The sequence below is a fragment of the Andrena cerasifolii genome, chromosome 14, assembly GCF_050908995.1.
Source record: "Andrena cerasifolii isolate SP2316 chromosome 14, iyAndCera1_principal, whole genome shotgun sequence".
Taxonomy (NCBI): Eukaryota; Metazoa; Arthropoda; class Insecta; order Hymenoptera; family Andrenidae; genus Andrena; species Andrena cerasifolii.
In genome coordinates, this window is record NC_135131.1 from 1,421,766 (window position 1) to 1,439,229 (window position 17,464).

Consider the following 17,464-nt stretch of genomic DNA (forward strand, 5'->3'; position numbering starts at 1 on the left):
TATGAAGACCGCACGGAAAATTTTTACAAGATTTAATATTCGATTATTATGTCGTAAATAGAAGTTGTTTAATTCAGTGGCGGACTGGGTTTGAAGATATTGGTTGCCAGGAGACAAAGGGGGGCCACTCACAGCTATAAGGCTAGCATTTAATTTTTATGAGAAATAAATAAAACTTTTAAAAAAATACATAAGTGGCAACAGAGGACAATTAAAATTTTTGTGAAATAAATGCATATTTTTTAGTAATTACAGTGTTTAAGGGGGCCCACAAGGGATTACTTGCCATCGGGCAAGCTGATACCCCGGCCAGTTCGCACACTGGCTTAATGTGATTATTATACTTAAAATATAGAACTCTCAGATTCTTATATTATATACATTTTACTGCTGTTACGGGGTAACCGAACTTTTCACCTTTTGGTAGCTAAAAAGACATTAGTAAATTTGTATGGAACCAGGGGCGGATCCAGAGTGGGGCGAGATGGGCGATTTGCCCCACCCCCTCCGCCCAAAGTAGTAAAATAGAAGTGAATTTAATTATTTAGGCTATAGTATGAGATAAAAATATTAAAATATAAATTACAAGCAAATTTTAAATCTTGTAAAAGAATCTTTTACATATTTCGCCCCCTTCAATGCAAGGTACATTCTTTTGTATTACGTGCAAGGTCGAATCATGGAAGGGGGTCTGGAGGGGGGGAGGTGAGGCTAGGTGGTTAGGGGAAGCTGCAGCCCCCGGGCCCCACTTTACAGGCGAGGCCGCGTTCCAAGTCCTTCCATTTGTGTAAAAAAATAATTGGATGAAATTTTGTTTACTGCTTCCTTTTTGAAATAATTAGAAATCGAACTAAAAGTTTATTTTAAAATATTTTTTAGATATTTGTCTTTTAATATTATTTATTAGTAAATAATTATTTTTAGTTATAATTAAATGATATTTAATTTTATTTAGAATGGATTTCAATTTTTTAAGATTTACGTATTTTATTGTATGTTTTATTACAACATTTTTTACATCCCCCGCCCCTCGCTTTTCAACCAATCCGTCGATGGTTTGATAGCCTCGGGCCCCAAAAATCTTAATTAGGCCCTGATTACATGGAAGATCTATAAGTTTTTAATTTGTAGGGGATAGATCATTCATAACGTACATACATTAATTTTGTTTATGTATAGATAAATGAATAATGACTTAATTGAATATTTATTAACAATTAATAGTTACTTTCGTAAATATATATATAATCAAATGAATACGCTAATTTCTTATGTCTGTAAGAAGATAATATAAGAATGTATATATTAATAAATTGAAGTGTTCCTATTTGAGAAGTATTCATAGCCAATATACTTTTGAAGATACAATACTATTATTGTTATTTTTAGTCAGACGGCCAAAAATTATATGAATTACTTCCTTGTTTTTTTTTTAAATAGAATTTAGGAAAAATAGTATTATTTTGTGTCACGACCAAATAAATTATTTTCACATAATTTTTTACTGCAGTTAACTGTTTTACATAAAATAATACATGATCCTGAGTTCGAAAGACTGTGTTTTAATTTGTTGTCTAAAACAAAACTACAATATTGTGAACAAATAACGCAAAGTACATACAATTTTTAAATTATGTGAAATAATAACTTTATGTTAAAATTTAACAGATCACTCTGAGAGTTATTCTGATTTCAAATATTTGTGAGATTATTTCAGAACACGCTTATTCAAATGTAAAATAAAATAGAGAATCATTTGATTAGTAATAATTCAGAAGAAAATCATTCTTTTATTCAAATAAAATAACGTGCGAGTTTTTGAATATAATATATTATTTGAATAATTGTTTCTAAAATATTTTATTCAAATAATGCTCAATCCTCTTTTTAGCAAACCGAAACATAATGTTAAATAATCAATATTCAATCTTGTAATAAAATTCTCATAAAATATTGGATATTTGAAATATAAAATATTTCAAATGATTCGAAGGTCGTACAGAACAAATTGCACTAACAAAAACTGTTTTTACTTGTGACTGCACATTGTTACAGCTCGACTATTGGTTTACGCTTTGGCGCGAACTCTCGCAAGCCAGTTCAATTATTTTTATGAATCGATACAATCGATCTTTAGTCTCAACTATGAATTACTTAAAAGGATCCCACATTTCAAGTTTCTTTTATCATAATATCTGTGCTAAATGTTGGAGATTATAGGTATACTTATAAAACACAGATTATTTAATAGATTACTATATTTTACTTTAATGTAGTGAAAATATGTGGTATCGAGAAAAATAATTAAAATGATTTTAAAAATTAAAATGAAACGTATAATTATTTTACAAAACACGAGGACGTTAGGTAAAAGATTAAAGTTATAAAAGAGACTGATACATCGGCTACAAAGAACACAATATTTCGAAAATTGCATGCCACAAGGTGGTCTAAAAAGCGTTTGCCATCATAACACATAATATTGATCGAGAACATAATCCAAAACCGTACATATGCACTATAAACTCCACAAGTTTAACGTCCCGACGAAGTCCTGAAATACACCAAGAGCAGAAATCTATTTACCAAACACTAACGCACGTCCCTGTCTACACCGTCATACTGTAATATTTATTGAAAAGCTCATGCACTTCGGTCGAAGACCTAGCAAGACAGAAATTAACAAGCCAGCATTAACCCCGTTATAATCTGTACATCGCAGTGGTTCGTGAGAGACGGTGTATGTAATAACAGTTGCGAAGACAAGTCGGAGCGCAGTAGTACAGTGAGATTTATGAACAGCCATTTCCAGTAGATTCGGTCAGCCGTGGAGACCGTGGCTGCGGCGACAGGGGTTACATCTGTTTTGACACGGCCACGTTCGACGTGGCGCCCCCTAGCTGCAAGCTCTGTCTCTAGATCGGCGGCGGTGGTGGGGGGATGGCCGTAGCAAGAGAGCGTGCGTCTACGTCAGGGAAAGCTCCGAGCTTATTGGTCCCGGTCCATTGTTGCGTATTGATTGCTGCGGAGCAGTGGTATGGTCGTCCGGACACTCGGTCGTTCTCATCACCGTTGCCGTCGTCGTCGCCGTCGTCGGTGGTACAGTCGAGTAGGTTAAGAAAGCGGGACACGCGTACAGATAGATCAGAAGTTCTCCGTGCCGTGGTGAACAGAAGCTCGTTTCGCTCATGATCCGCGTTTAATACAATATACACACGTAAATACAAGTATATATATGTATAAATAAAATATATACATATAATATATATGCGTGCTGTGTGTGCGCGCGCGTGCGTGCGTGCGTGCGTGCGTGTGTGTGTGCTCGTGTACACATGTATACACGGATACAGATAGAGGTTACATGTGCATGTATCTAATGTATATGTATCGCGGGCCGTGTACATATATATTAAATATAATATGTAATACTTTTATATATACGTGTGCATGTATGTATATGTATATACGTTGACGCACGCGTATCTATGTACCCCGTAGTGGTGTCAGTGGGTTGTTTTCTCGTTCCTTTCTGTTCCTTCCCCTTTCGAGACTGGTACTACCTGCAGCATTAGCGGCGGCGGCGGCACCAGCTGCCGCAGAGCGTGACGACACCGTAACCGTGGCGGAGATCCCCTGCCACGACGAGCCACCGCTGACAGAAGCGTGCGTCTGTCCACGGATACCTGTGCCCTTCGGGAACCGAACGTGACGGGAATCGATGGACGAATTATGCCCGGAGTGCCACCGAACGCGTTGCCGTGCGAGCCGCGCTAGCCGATCGGCGAACGGGGATCGGTGATCTCCGTCCTCATCGACAGTGTGGTACGACGGACGCGAAGTTTCGGCAAGGCCCGAATGTAGGGGAACAGGTGCGGTTCGTCGGATCACCAGCGGTCTCGCGGCACGAGAAGCCGAGGGGGTGGTGGGGGGGTGGGGACAGAGAAACAAGAGGGTAGTAGCGAAAGGGTATTGTGCGAGGAATCGAGTGAGGGAAAGTGAGGGGAGGAGAGGGAGTCGAAAAAGCGAAGCGATTGCGACGAGTATCGAAGGGAACAACGGAAGGGTAACAAACGGGGGGGGGGAACAAACGTGTTTGGGTGGAAGAAGGTAGTGTGACACGTCGGAAGTGGGGCGGTGGGGGGGGGGGGCTAGTTGTGATAAGTGCGTGCGTGCGAGAGAAGGTGATACGGATGAAAGACGGGAGCGGAACGCAGAAGAAAATCGGCTGGTAGAGCTAGTGCGCGTATAGCCGCGAGGAAAGTCGGTGGAAGCTGAGAGCAGAGAGCCGCGGCAAGGCGCGAGGCGTGCAGAGTTGCGACGCGGCGTGCGTCCCGTGGCAGCACGAAATTATGAAGCGCATAAAGTGTGCTCTGCTGGCACCCGCATTTGATAGCCGCCGGTGAATGTGTGACCCGGGGGCAGCAGAGATCAGCCGTGATGACGACCGAAGAGACGACCGAGCAGCCCCCGGTAGACGACTGCCTGAAGGAGCGGAAATGGTGGTGCTTCCTCCTGTCGAGCATCTTCACCTTCCTCGCCGGGCTGCTGATCGTGCTCCTCTGGCGTGCGTTCGCCTTCCTCTGCTGTCGCAAGGAACCCGAATTCTCTCCAAATGACCCGAAGCAGAAGGAGCAGAAGACGAACCGCCAGGGGAAGGAGTTCGAGGGGACTTTTATGACCGAAGCCAAGGACTGGGCCGGTGAACTGATTTCCGGACAGACCACCACTGGACGTATCTTGGTACGTCTAATTCTTCCTTCTTTCTTCTCATCGGTTCTCTAGCCACGCGTGCTCCGTCTCACCAAAGCATGTTGTTGCATCTGGACTAACGGCAGACACAGCGATAAATACACGAAAGGCAGCGTTTTCTAATCGAAGTTACGCTCGCGGAGTAGTTTTAGGAGCATTCAAGGGATTTAGGGACAGGTACAGTGATTCTCTGTTTTCTCAACTGAGTTACATATAGCGAACAACATTCATAGTTCTTTCTTGGGAATATAATGAGCTCTGAAAGTTATAAGTTTGAGTTTCCATGGTACATAGAGAAGGCTATTCTAAAAATGCAATCATTTTTCTCTCGAGATCACAGGTTCAGAGGTTTCAAGGCATCTTGTCGATTAACGTATGTTAAACATCCTCCGTATTTCAAATTTTCGGAGAAAAATATGCGACAATTAGATTCACTGCATTAGAAAAGTACCTATCTACGTTTCATTTAGAAAAGCTTAAGAGACACAAAATTGTGATCTTCGGTTGGTGTTTATCGCACCGTATAACGCTCTCGTCGGATCAAACATGCGTCATAACCGACGTGGATGTTTGTAACTCCAGTTTCAGCTGACTCAACCCGTACTATACAAGATTTATTGACCCCAGGTGGTTTAAAAGGACGCCACCAACACTATTTACGTGTTCTGTTTACGATTCCTTATACCCGCGATACCTTCTCAGTTCCGCGTACATTCGAAGTCGTGCTAGGACAGTAATAAAATAGTACTAACAAAGGGGCATCGCATACTCCCGAGTAGACTGTGTCAGTAGTTAAAATTTGTATTAAACTTGGTTAGACACTCCCATTGTTTCATTCGATGCTAAAGGAATTAACCATTTATCGACGATGGAGGCATAGTAATTAATTTTTTGGTAGCTGGTTGACAAATTCGCTCATACAGTATAACTGTCGGTCAGTTATATTACGCGGTCCAACGTACAATGTGCAAAGTTTGCTTAAATTACTGTGCGGTGGATTTGAGGTTTGTTTGAGCTAGCGTGGAGTCGCTAGCGCGGCCAGCCTGCGTGAAAAGGTGGGAATTATCAGAGCCCTTAAAGCGCGTATCTACCCACACGATTCCATGTACGGAAAGTGAGTTCCCGGCATGAGTTAGCGCGGGTATCGTACGTAGCTGATGACCCAGTTTTCGTTCGTGGAACCAGACACGTCGTCGACTGAAGTAGGGGGGTAGTTTCTACGCAGTGCGTGTTCCACCCCTATGGGGCGTGTTTCCAGCCTTTCTCTTTCTCGAAGGTCATTGGATTCAACCTTCCCTGCCCTACAGAGGGTGTTTCTACGCGAGAAGACGCTCCCTTGTAGTTTTAGAAGGAAGATAAATATACTGTGTGCAAGTAACAGAGCACCAGCCTACAAAAGTGGGATTTTGTTAATAAAAAATGTCGGCTAAACGTATTTTAGACCAGGAATTGAAGACTGAATAATTCTGAGTTTTGAAGCAGTTTTAAAAAATACCTTATACCGAATAATTGTTGTTTAGAATAGATAATTGTGGATATAAATATTTACATGAAAAATAACCGGTAATTTTATTTCGTAAGTGGAACCAATAAATAATACACCTCACGATTAACATATGTATGGCTATTAGAAAGTTTATTTCATTTTTCTATCTACTTTTCATCTGTTTGGTACCAAATACAATAAATCAAACACAAAATGTATAGAGTATGGTTGATTAAAAGGAATCTAGTTTAGTTAAATTGTGCTAGGCGTATTACAGTTTTTAAAACAATCCTCCAGTTTGTCTAAATACCTACGTTTCATCGAACTCGATCAGACTTCAGTAAAGTGAACATACATACGCATCGATGGTTTGTAGAGAGGATGAATGTTTCAGATTATTATTTTAGTTGAAATAAAAAATATTTTTCGAAGTAGAATTTTCTGTTTCTCTTTTTTCTTCTTAATACCGTTATCATGTTAATTTAGTGAATTACAGTTTTTCGAAATGACGAGTCTAGGTTCTTTTTGTAAGGATTATTTCGAACAGCATATTTGGTAGTGATGAAAATAATTTTTACAGAAGTTTTACGTGGTATATTTACTCGATAAGGACAGTGTTGTGATACAATAATAATAATAATTCTAATAACATTAGTGTTGTAATTGGCGAGATTCACCAAAATGCTGTCTTAAAATCTAATCGTGTATAGATCGTGTATAAGTCGCTTCCAAATTAAAGAAAGAAACAAATTACACGGGAATTTTAAAAATTAGAAATAAAAACACATTGATATTTTTCATTCATGCTTCCAGTCTGTAATTCATTAAACACTGTCGGCATAATGAGAAAATAAATGGTCTGTATAAATACAATTAAGTATCTCAGTGGACCATGCCACCCCCAATGTTTATAAATACAAATACACAAAGGAAAACATAAAATAATGGGTAATGGATATGGGTATTTTTTTTTTATTCAATTCTACATTCCGAAGCATCTGTAATTCGCTTGTACTATGAATTGAGGCCCACCCTGTATATTACGCGCCGAAATAATATGAATTCTATCAGGTCGTTCCACAGGTAATGTCGTTTCTTATTTTGTTTACATACACAACAGTGTCTCATTCATATGGAAACTGTGGTGGAACTTCACTATTTACTCAAACTTTCGATTAGCTGATCACTCGATAATTCTAATGCCGTTCAACCGAACATTCGATTATTTAAGTAGTTGTATTTTCAAGTGATGGAATTGTATTAATATCTACAATATTGAGTGTATCACTCTTTCTTCTTCTGTACCATTAATTCGTTTCTGCAATGTAGTGTAATTCCACCACCTCCTAATATAATAGCATGCACGTTTCACCGAACAGAATCACACTAAATTTACTTCACGCTGAGAAAAAACAAATCCACAGTGGAAACGGGGCCCCAGGGGCGGATTTGGGATTTTCGGCGGGGGCGAATTCAAGATTTTTTTGGGACTTTAGATTTTTAGAAAAATTTGAAATTTGACCACCCCCACTTTAGAGAAATCAATTAAATTTGTGTAAATCTAGGAACCTGCTTACCTGCCAGAAAACAGGTTTTTAGATTTTCAAATTTTTAATTTTATTGTTAATTTTTAAACCAAGGACCTTTCCCGATAATATTTTCCTGCTAAATGAAAAGTGTTTTTTTTTTGTATCAATTTATCATATTTTCTCTCATATTGCTAAGTTAAAATAAGTATTTTGCAAATTAAAATAAGTATCTTTCCCTTGAGGGAGGGGCGCGCGCCCCCCGCTGAATCCGCCACTGCGGGGCCCATGCCACTCGGCCACTTACGAACACGTGGCAGGTATTACATTGTTTTCAAGATGGAGATAACAGATGTGTAGATAAATTAATCATTTTTACTCATCAAGGGGTAAAAAACGTTCTTATAATGAGAATAAATGGAAAGATCACAAAAGAAAAATATTGAGAAATAGTGGTACACAATATATACAGCGAAATAAAAAAATTAAAAAATTACAAATAATTCCTTAATTAATTTACATTCTGCAATTAATATTAATTCTTGATGAAATTTTGGGTCAATTCTAGGAGTTCATTTATTATTTCTGGAATTTTTCTATCATTACGTTATTGCCCAAACATTAATTTAGCTTTTGAAAGAATTATTCATATTATAAAAGATGTACATTTAGGAGGATTAATTAGATTAACCCATATGAATGGGGCATCTCTATATTTTATTTCTACATATCTGCATATTCTTTATTACTATCTATCTATATATATTTCAAAAGCTAAATTAATGTTTGGACAATAACGTAATGATATATATATATATTATCTACAAAATTTGTTAATACAGTTGTCACTTACCACCTAATTCACGTACCGTTTAAAATAATTACAATTTCGTACCGCATTGCCTATGAAAATAATTTTTCCTTCAACTTGCTTTCCTCTAAAATCATAAAACGCATGCGCTTGTTTTCTACAGCACCCCTCGATTGTAGCTTGAAAGTATAATATTATCTTGGCAGGAGAAACACAACATGGAATGATAGGTACCTATAATTCGTTTAGAAGATAGTACAGGATCGAACATTCACACGAACCAATGAAACACAACAGTGATTAAGAGATTATCAATAAACATTATACCCGTACAGATAATAATGCCATATGTTTTGAAAACGTTGTTAAGGTAGTTCCTAACCAACTATGTTAGTAAAATCAGAGTTGGATAATAAACGATAAATATAAAGTAGTATGATACTATAGAAAGAATAATAATAGTAATTTTTAACATCACGTATACATATTTTAAAAAGTTCAATGTTAATATAAATAATTGTAATACGAAAATAGAATATTAAATTGGTTAGTGTAGTGACTTGGAGCAGCAGATCTGACAACGTCGCATACATTCGGAGCGTCTTTTATAACCAAAATGTGAGAAAAAATGTTCATATGAATTTGAATCGTCGTTCGCCATTTAAATATCTGAACATATCGACTGTGCGACGTTGCCACGTTGACTGCTCTACGTAATTTCTAAAATATTTGCACGTAAAGCTATATTTTATGGGCATTTACGAAGAAACCATGTGGTCAGTTTCGCAGAAATTAATAAATTCATTTCGTGACATTTCGGTGAACTTTTGTGCCAATTTTGGTACACTTCTTGAATACAGTTTTCCTGTTTCAGAAGAAAAACTGAAACTATAACCCCCTTTTTCCAACTCTGCCATATGCTACTGTGTTAAAATGCAACTGTAATTAACAAGTTCTCGATAACTATGTGGTAAATCGATTTTAAACTTTGTACAAGGGTTTCTTGTATTCGAAATTAGTTTTGAACGAAATTTAAAAGAATTCTTGAATTTAGTAAAATATTCAGGAACTACCTTAACGTGAAAAATAGTTTTAAGATCGTACGAGAAACGAAAAGAAAAAGATCTCACGAAACTTAATGAAAATATTAGCTTTAGAAAAGTAGGTATATCGAATTTGAAAACGTTAAAAGGTTGGATACTTGGAGCGTAGGATGAAAGAGATGTTTAAATATTTATGTAATTTCTGATTTACGAGTGTAATATGTGACAAACGATTATTCTTCGTGTGAAAACGTAGCATCAGTTACATCGAATAATGGAGTTTCTACAGTATTTACAAATTATGCACATATGTATGTATACTAGGGCTGAGGATATTTATCGAATTTTTCGGTATTCGAATATTCGAATATTCGAATACTTCAGTTGCTCAATTATTTGGCGAATATAATTCGAATATCCAAGTATTCGAATACCATTCGAATATCCAAGTATTCGAATACCATTCGAATATCCAAGTATTCGAATACCATTCCAATATTTAAGTATTCGAATACTATTGGAATATTTAAGTATTCGAATACTGATGTATTCGAATAGTATGGTGTGAGTTATAAATCAAGTTCTTTAGGTTCATTTGTCAGGTTGAAATCTTGTAAGCTAATTTTGACCCACTTCACACCATGCTATTCGAATACATCAGTATTCGAATAATAACATTCGAATACTCAAATATTCGAAGTTTATTCGTAGCATTCGAATACTTGTAAAATATTCGAATATTCAATTATTCGAATAGTCTCAGTTCTAATGTATACAGGGTGAGTCATGTAAGACAAGCCACCGAATGACTTCTACAGTTTTTGAGATAGGAAGAAATGTTTGAAACAAAAGTTGCTTAGTTCTGAGGGGCCCATTACGTGGTGAACAGAACTTTTTCTCAGGTGGAGATGCTTAGGAGATTTGAAGGTCAACTTAATTTTTTCAAACAGAACCATGTATTTTGGAACACCTACAATTATAGTCCTTCCCAAGGCCTTTTCAATGACCATAACCACTCAAGATCATTCTGCTTTATTAACGGAATGAAATTCTTTTTTACGTATTACAAAATTTGTTAAGGGGTGGGCAATTCAGAATGATAGATGTGAAAAAACAGCCATTTAATAATTTCACATCAGAATCAGAACAGCTCTTAGTAGGAGGTACTAAAAAAGTAGAACATAATCATTAGAAGTCTATATGTGAAACTAGGTAAACCATAGTTATAGGAAAGAATGGTCAATATGTTATTCACTAATGAACGTAATGTACAGTAGAGCCGCGATTACTCGAACTGGTCGGGCTACACGATGTCCGACATCGAACAATAGCGTTTTGTTGCGAAAATGAGTATTTACTGTAAATTATTCATATACACTTAATTAAGGAGGGAGGCCTACTTAGAACGGTCAAAACAACATGCTGTTTTGGGATTTTTTTTAGAAAAACCGATAAACTTTTATTATTAAACATTAGTCTATTGGAAAGAGTACATCTTACGGATATTTCAGTATTTTTTGTGGTAAAAAATTGAAAATTTTAATTTTTTTAGATAACATATGAAATTACCTAGATATAGGGCCCGATTTTGGTAAACCTATTTTGAGACTAAATGGCGGCTGTGCAAAGTTGAAGCATCGATATTTGGCAAAAAATCGCTCGGTTTTTGAATGTAACAAAAAGCCTACGCAAAAAAAAGAAAAAGCTCGGGAGCGCTTAGATTTTTAACCCTAAAATAAGCCTGCAAAGCCTCGAGTAAATCGGTTCATTAATTTTTCAGTTATGTGCGTCACCGACTTTGAAAACATGATTTTGAGAAAATACTTACACGCGTATAACTTTGTCAATTTTGGTCGGATTAACTGGACATTTTCAGGGAATTTTTTCAGAATGTACTTGAAGAAAATATAAAAATCGTAAAATCGATTTTTCGAAAATTTCTAGGTAGGCATCTCTCCTTAAAGAAATTTCATTAGTTTACTCAGTTTATACCCCGTTTTTCTCATCTTTCTGAACTGCTAATTGGTATGTTTATTTTACAACCACCATGATTTCTCGATGTGCTCCGCACTACCCTCAAAATTGTGAGGGTAGAGCACTCAAATTCACGGAAAAATAAAAAGCGTCCAACATCGGCATGACGCTAGAAGAATTAGATAGAACGCAGTATAAAATTTATGAAACAAATTAAAGCATACAATAATATTATATAACAATAATAGAAGAAACTAAAACTAGAATTAAGTGACATACAATGAAATTATAGAGCAAGTAATATAACTAATTCTACGAAATATAGGTATACTAATGTAAAATAACTTGCTAAAATAGTTTTGTAGTCAGCAATGACTCAATTGTTGATGCGACTATAAATAAACGCACTGAAAAGAAAAAAAATTGTGTGGGGGGCAGTAAATGTTTCAGAATCAGACGAAATTCTATTTTCGCTTATAATGTCCCTTACTTGTAATTAAAATTAAATTAAAAATTTAAAAAATTACGTAGAGCTCATACGTCCCTTCATGTACCTACTGACTATTTATCTTGTTACCAATTGTAAGTGATACTAGCCGGATAATCGAATTGGAGTTCGGATAATCGAGGTTCTACTGTATTACAGACTACTTTAAAATTAAAAATAAAAGCAGTATTACTCGTGGAGTGATAAATGGCCAAATTTGTAGCACACTGTCTGTTAAATTATTGGTTTTATTTTTGCACGGAATATAACAACACTATTCGTCCAATTAGCAATGAATATAATAGTCTCACTCGAGTGAAAAAAAAATCAATTGACTTTCCATTTTTTATTTTTTATTAATTCAGCCATCGCGAACCAGATATACCACGGTTCTGCATATTGTTCGGAAGTTTTAGCTTCGCAGGATATAGCACAGATCTACTTTAGGACTTAAAATATCATTGCAGGTCCGGTTAATATGACGTGTGCACTACTTTGGAAGCATTGCGTCATTTTTATGCCTGCAGTTAATTTCTATAGTTTGTCCCAATTCGATAGAGTGTATATATTGTGCTAAGAAGTGTGTTTCTAGGTTGAACGGTGTCATGGAATTCGAATAAATTTGGCATAAGGAAGCCTTGCCCGAGACAGCGCTATTACTTTCGTTTATCTTCCTAAACTCGTTCGATGAGATCCTCATTGCACGCAAACTTTTCCAGCCGATCGTCTCTAGGATTGCTTGTATCAGACTCGCGATACTCTGCAGCAGAGCATTCAAGCTCTCGTGTACATTCCCTCCAAGCAACGTCCACTTTAGTTCAGGTTATTTCAGTTTAATTCAATTTCTGCAATTTATTTTATTATCTTATTTAATTTATTTAGTATCTTTCAATCAATGCAAAGCTTGTGAAACCTACATATTCTTGGGGTTTAGTGTTGATGTCAATCTGAACATGATTTATCAGTTAAATATTTAGTATTTGTTTAGCCGTGAAATAATTAAACATTTATAGCTGTAAATATATTTATTTTCAGCTTTTTGGTACTGCCGTAATTAAAACTAAATTTTATTCAAGATTTTTCAAAGATAAAACCTTAAACTAAAAGTGAGTTACATGTTCATTGCCGTTGTAATGTCAATTTTGGCAAGTGTTGTCGAGTATTCAAATGCTATACCTACCGAGTTCGTAGAACTAAAAACAATAGCTTTGGTAATTCTGTAGTGGATGAAGTGATCACTGTTATTGCTGATAGTATGAGAGAAGTTAGGACGAGGGAACTCCAAATCAAAGAAATAATTTTCTTCTGCATAAAAATAAATAAAAATTTCTAACAAAAAATCACAAAAAGGCAAGAATGTAACAAGAAGAGTTCTGTAAAGAGTGTTATGCATTGAAGCTGGATCTCGCTATTGTTATATTTAACCCCGTGGTGTTAAATCTGTAATAAAATATTTAAAAATTCAAAAATTATTTTACTTCAAGTAAGTGTTTATATAATCTACACAATGTTTGGGCGATGGAACTGTTAGATTACACTTTAATATGAAATATAATAATGTTACACTTATAAATCAAAGATTACATAGAAATTTAATAATTCCCTTCTTCCTACGCACTGACATAAGTAGTTCTTATTGAAGCTACTGTTTTCATAAGGCTTCTTTCTGCTCGCACCATCTTAGAACTGCATTTGACGCTGGTGACGTGTTAAAATGTATTAGGACATCCCATTAGTCATGAGGTATACATGTTAGGTGTGAATAAGCAATTTTTTATTAATAATCAATAACGTATATATACTTCATAAATTATTATTGCTCATTTTCTATAAATTTCACAATCGAGGTGTTCCGCGCCGATTCTTTTCTCCGTGAAGTATGTTGTTAACACTAAACGTAGCGATGCTTCATGTATACCTATTTCTACCACAGCGGGTCAAATGACCCGTCTTCGAAACGTCATATATTTTACGATATATGTGTAAAGAAAATATACTTCTTTAGTTTGAATTCTGCCGCGCTCCCAAGTAAGTGGGGACCGACTTACGGGGGAGGGGGGAGTTTGGGGACTGAAGAAAAACACGTGGGATATAAAGAGAGCGAGCGTAAAAGAGTGAAAATCAAATTAGTATAAATTTGTAAAAAGGGATTGACAAATTAAAGAATAAACTTTAATTGTCGTTTCTTTGTTTTCAGGCAAGCGTTACTGTACGTAGCAAAATAGGGCATTAAAATAATGAAAATAAATACTTTGTTTTCAGAGCAATACAACATCGTTTATTCCAAGAGTCACTTCCCCTAAAACCTGTAAAATAGATTTTATATATGTATTTAGGGTGGGCCGCAAAAATCAAATTTTCGAAACTCGAAACAGTAAAAAATTTTTTTGAAATCAGTCAATGTTTGACCGGGCCCAAACGGGGTCAAAGTTTTTAATTTTTGACCAAGTTTAGCGGCTTCTGTATATTTTCATAAAATTTGCATATTTCACTGTTGAGCATCAGAAAATATTATTTAAGCGCATAAACACGTGAAATAGTGTTTTATATATTGTCGCGAAGCGGAGTATCTGTGTGTATCTATTTTCGGACGTAACGCATTTTTTTTTTGGCGGAACAAGCAACCGAATAACTATTCCTGTTTGAACTCAAAAGGTGTCCAAAGTGGAAAATTTACATTTTTTATTCAAAACCGAATTTCTCGAAAACAGAGGGCGATGGCGACAAACGGTTTGCGGGTTCGTTTTCAGCGCACAAAAATCTATAGGAAACGGCTATTGAGTGTCACAGATCAAACGGGCTGTTGAATCGGCACTTGAATCAATGAAATATGTTCCTCTTTCACTACAACCGCGTTACGTCTCAAAATAGAAACACATAGATAAGGTGAATGTCCCAATTTCTGCTCATTTAAGAGGCGACTCGTCAGAAAGAAGGTGAAAAAAATTTGTTTGCGATCAAAATTTGCAGAGTAATTGATTAATTATTTAATAATAAATCAACCAGTCGAAAACTATTTAAGAAAGATATTTCAAGATGTTTAACTACTAGTAATTTGTAATTAAATATAATGCTCAAAATGTCTCACATAATATACTCTCAGTCATTTAAGAAGGAACCCGTTTCGCGCATGTAGAATGAGCTCATTGGCTCCGAAAAAGCGTTGGTGGGGGTACAGCCAATAGTGGCTTCTCCCGGCACCAATGAGCGTCAACCTGCGCAGAACCGGTGTAAACTCGTCGGTCGGCAGGTTCCTTCTTAAATGAAAGGGAGTATATGTTGCCATTTTAGGTTAAAATAAGTTAAATCTTTTATACAGATGTTTTATAAGACAACAGTAAAGCATAAAATAATGATAAACAAAAAATAAAATGCCTTCGAATAGAAATAGAGGTTACAGCATATATTGAATTGTGAGGTTATGTTGCTAAGATTTTGGTGAGTAGAAATGCGGACATGATGGTAATTCACTTGACCCTAAACCTAATCACCTGTGTTCTACTTAGAAAAATTAAAAATAGTAAAAAATTCTACATCCAGGGCACAATACGGTATCTGTTTTTGTTACTAAATAAGAACTTTTACTGCAAAAACTATTTTCTGCCCAATTATCGAATACCAATAGTGACCCTGTTCCTTAGCACAACCAGCTAAAACATGGTCGAAAAATCATGAGTCTCTCATTTTAAAAGTTTTTCATTTCTTACGCTGCACTTTGATTAACTCCAAGCTCGTGCAACACTCGCGTAAATGTTCAAATAATTTAGAATTATTTTGATGCAACTATAGTACAAATGTAACGCTTATAATAATAAGAAAAATACGAAATGTGCAGAAATGCTGACATGAGCAGAAATTGGGACATTCGCCTTACTCCGCTTCGCGATAATATATAAAACACTATTTCACGTGTTTATGCGCTTAGATAATATTTTCTGATGCTCAACTGTGAAATATGCAAATTTTATAAAAATATACGGAAGTCGCGAAACTTGGTAAAAAATTAAAAACTCTGACCCACATGGGTCCGGTCAAATATTGACCGATTAAAAAAAATTTTTTTTGCCTCCATTTGAGTTTCGAAAATTTGATTTTTTCGGCCCACCCTAATATGTATAGCAAAAAATATACCATTTAGTACAATTTGGTGTGTGAATGAAACAATTTTGACCAAATAACGATCGAAATTTGTTTATTTATTCAATTAAAAAAATGCATAAGAATAAGAGAACAAAATTTCCATTTATTTCTGAATTTAGAAATAAAGAATATGCAAACCTTATTCATGTTCAGCGCATATTTTGCAAATTATTGGGTCCTGGATGGCACATTTTCCACACATATTTTTTGCATTTGAAACAGAGTTTTGTAAAAAATCATTCCACAAAAAATCATTTCTCAACTTTTCATTTCCAGTATATTAAAGAGGAAGGACCAAAGTATATTTTAGTATATTTGTTAGTAAGTAATTAATTCAAATAAAAAATGAAAAAAAAATACATTTTACATTCGTCCAAATAACACTTTTTTATTAATTTTGTATGTACTTTCTCAACTTTGCATTTACAATATATTAAAGAGGAAGAACCAAAGTATATTTTAGTATATTTGTTATAAAGTAATTAATTAAAACAAAAATGAAAAACATTGAAAACTGAAAAACGTATCTACTAGCATCAGTCTCCCCTAGTACATGACGGCATTATTTCTATATCTAACATGCAAGTTATGAAATAACCAAACCTTTTGTGTGATATGTACTCACAATTTTACTCACAAGTTCTGCTATACATATAATGTTGATTCTTGTTGCACATGGAGTTACCTATTAAACTTCAACTTACAACATACTTTAAACTTTCCACAAAATTTATAAATCTATTTATAAATATTCAAATTAATTTATACATATGTACACTACCGTTCACAAGTATTAGCACACAATGCTGTGTTTGCAAAAAATCTGATATTTGGTACAGACTGAATATTTTTCACAGCTGTTATTTTTGGGTTTTAATTTAAAATACCAAATAAAGTAAATTTTGTTAGAGTTCTTGAATAAATTTACAAAGTTTTTTGACAATTATTCCACACAGATTAGGCGTCCTAATACTTATGAACAGCATTGTATATGTAGAACCGCCACTATAGCGGTATTACTTCTATTTTTATATTTTTGAATGAAATGGTACTGAATGCAAACTACCAAGCCAGAGCACTTACCTCGAGAGGTTAAACCGCCTTGGCAAGAAACACGGCAACTTTGGGAATTTATTTCTAAGTGACAGAACACTTTTTTTTAATTAAAATTTTTCAATAAAGATCGAGACAACTTTGAATAATAAATACAATTTCTTTTTCAAGTTTTCTTTAAACACAAACATGGCA

The 17,464-nt window shown here is 35.4% G+C and overlaps 2 protein-coding genes across 51 annotated transcripts in view; one reads left to right on the forward strand and one right to left on the reverse strand.

The window, feature by feature from the left end:
* The first annotated feature begins 2,846 nt into the window (after window positions 1–2,846).
* Window positions 2,847–17,464, forward strand: part of Slo (calcium-activated potassium channel slo) — a 228,869-nt gene continuing 214,251 nt past the window's right edge. For 8 of the 50 annotated variants that reach the window (XR_013087040.1, XM_076826239.1, XM_076826231.1 and 5 more), the window contains exon 1: window positions 2,852–4,740. Coding sequence is in view for 49 of the 50 variants with exons in the window: in XM_076826239.1 (XP_076682354.1) it covers window positions 4,438–4,740 (303 nt within the window). In the remaining variant the exon portion in view is untranslated. Of the gene's footprint in view, window positions 4,741–17,464 lie in introns of all 50 variants that reach the window. The other 42 variants (XM_076826203.1, XM_076826245.1, XM_076826205.1 and 39 more) reach the window with 16 other exon arrangements.
* LOC143376209 (uncharacterized) overlaps window positions 8,472–17,464 on the reverse strand; it is a 1,054,554-nt gene continuing 1,045,561 nt past the window's right edge. Inside the window, exon 16 of the transcript XR_013087041.1 lies at window positions 8,472–8,484. The gene's annotated coding sequence lies outside the window, so the exon portion shown is untranslated. The remainder of the gene's footprint in view (window positions 8,485–17,464) is intronic.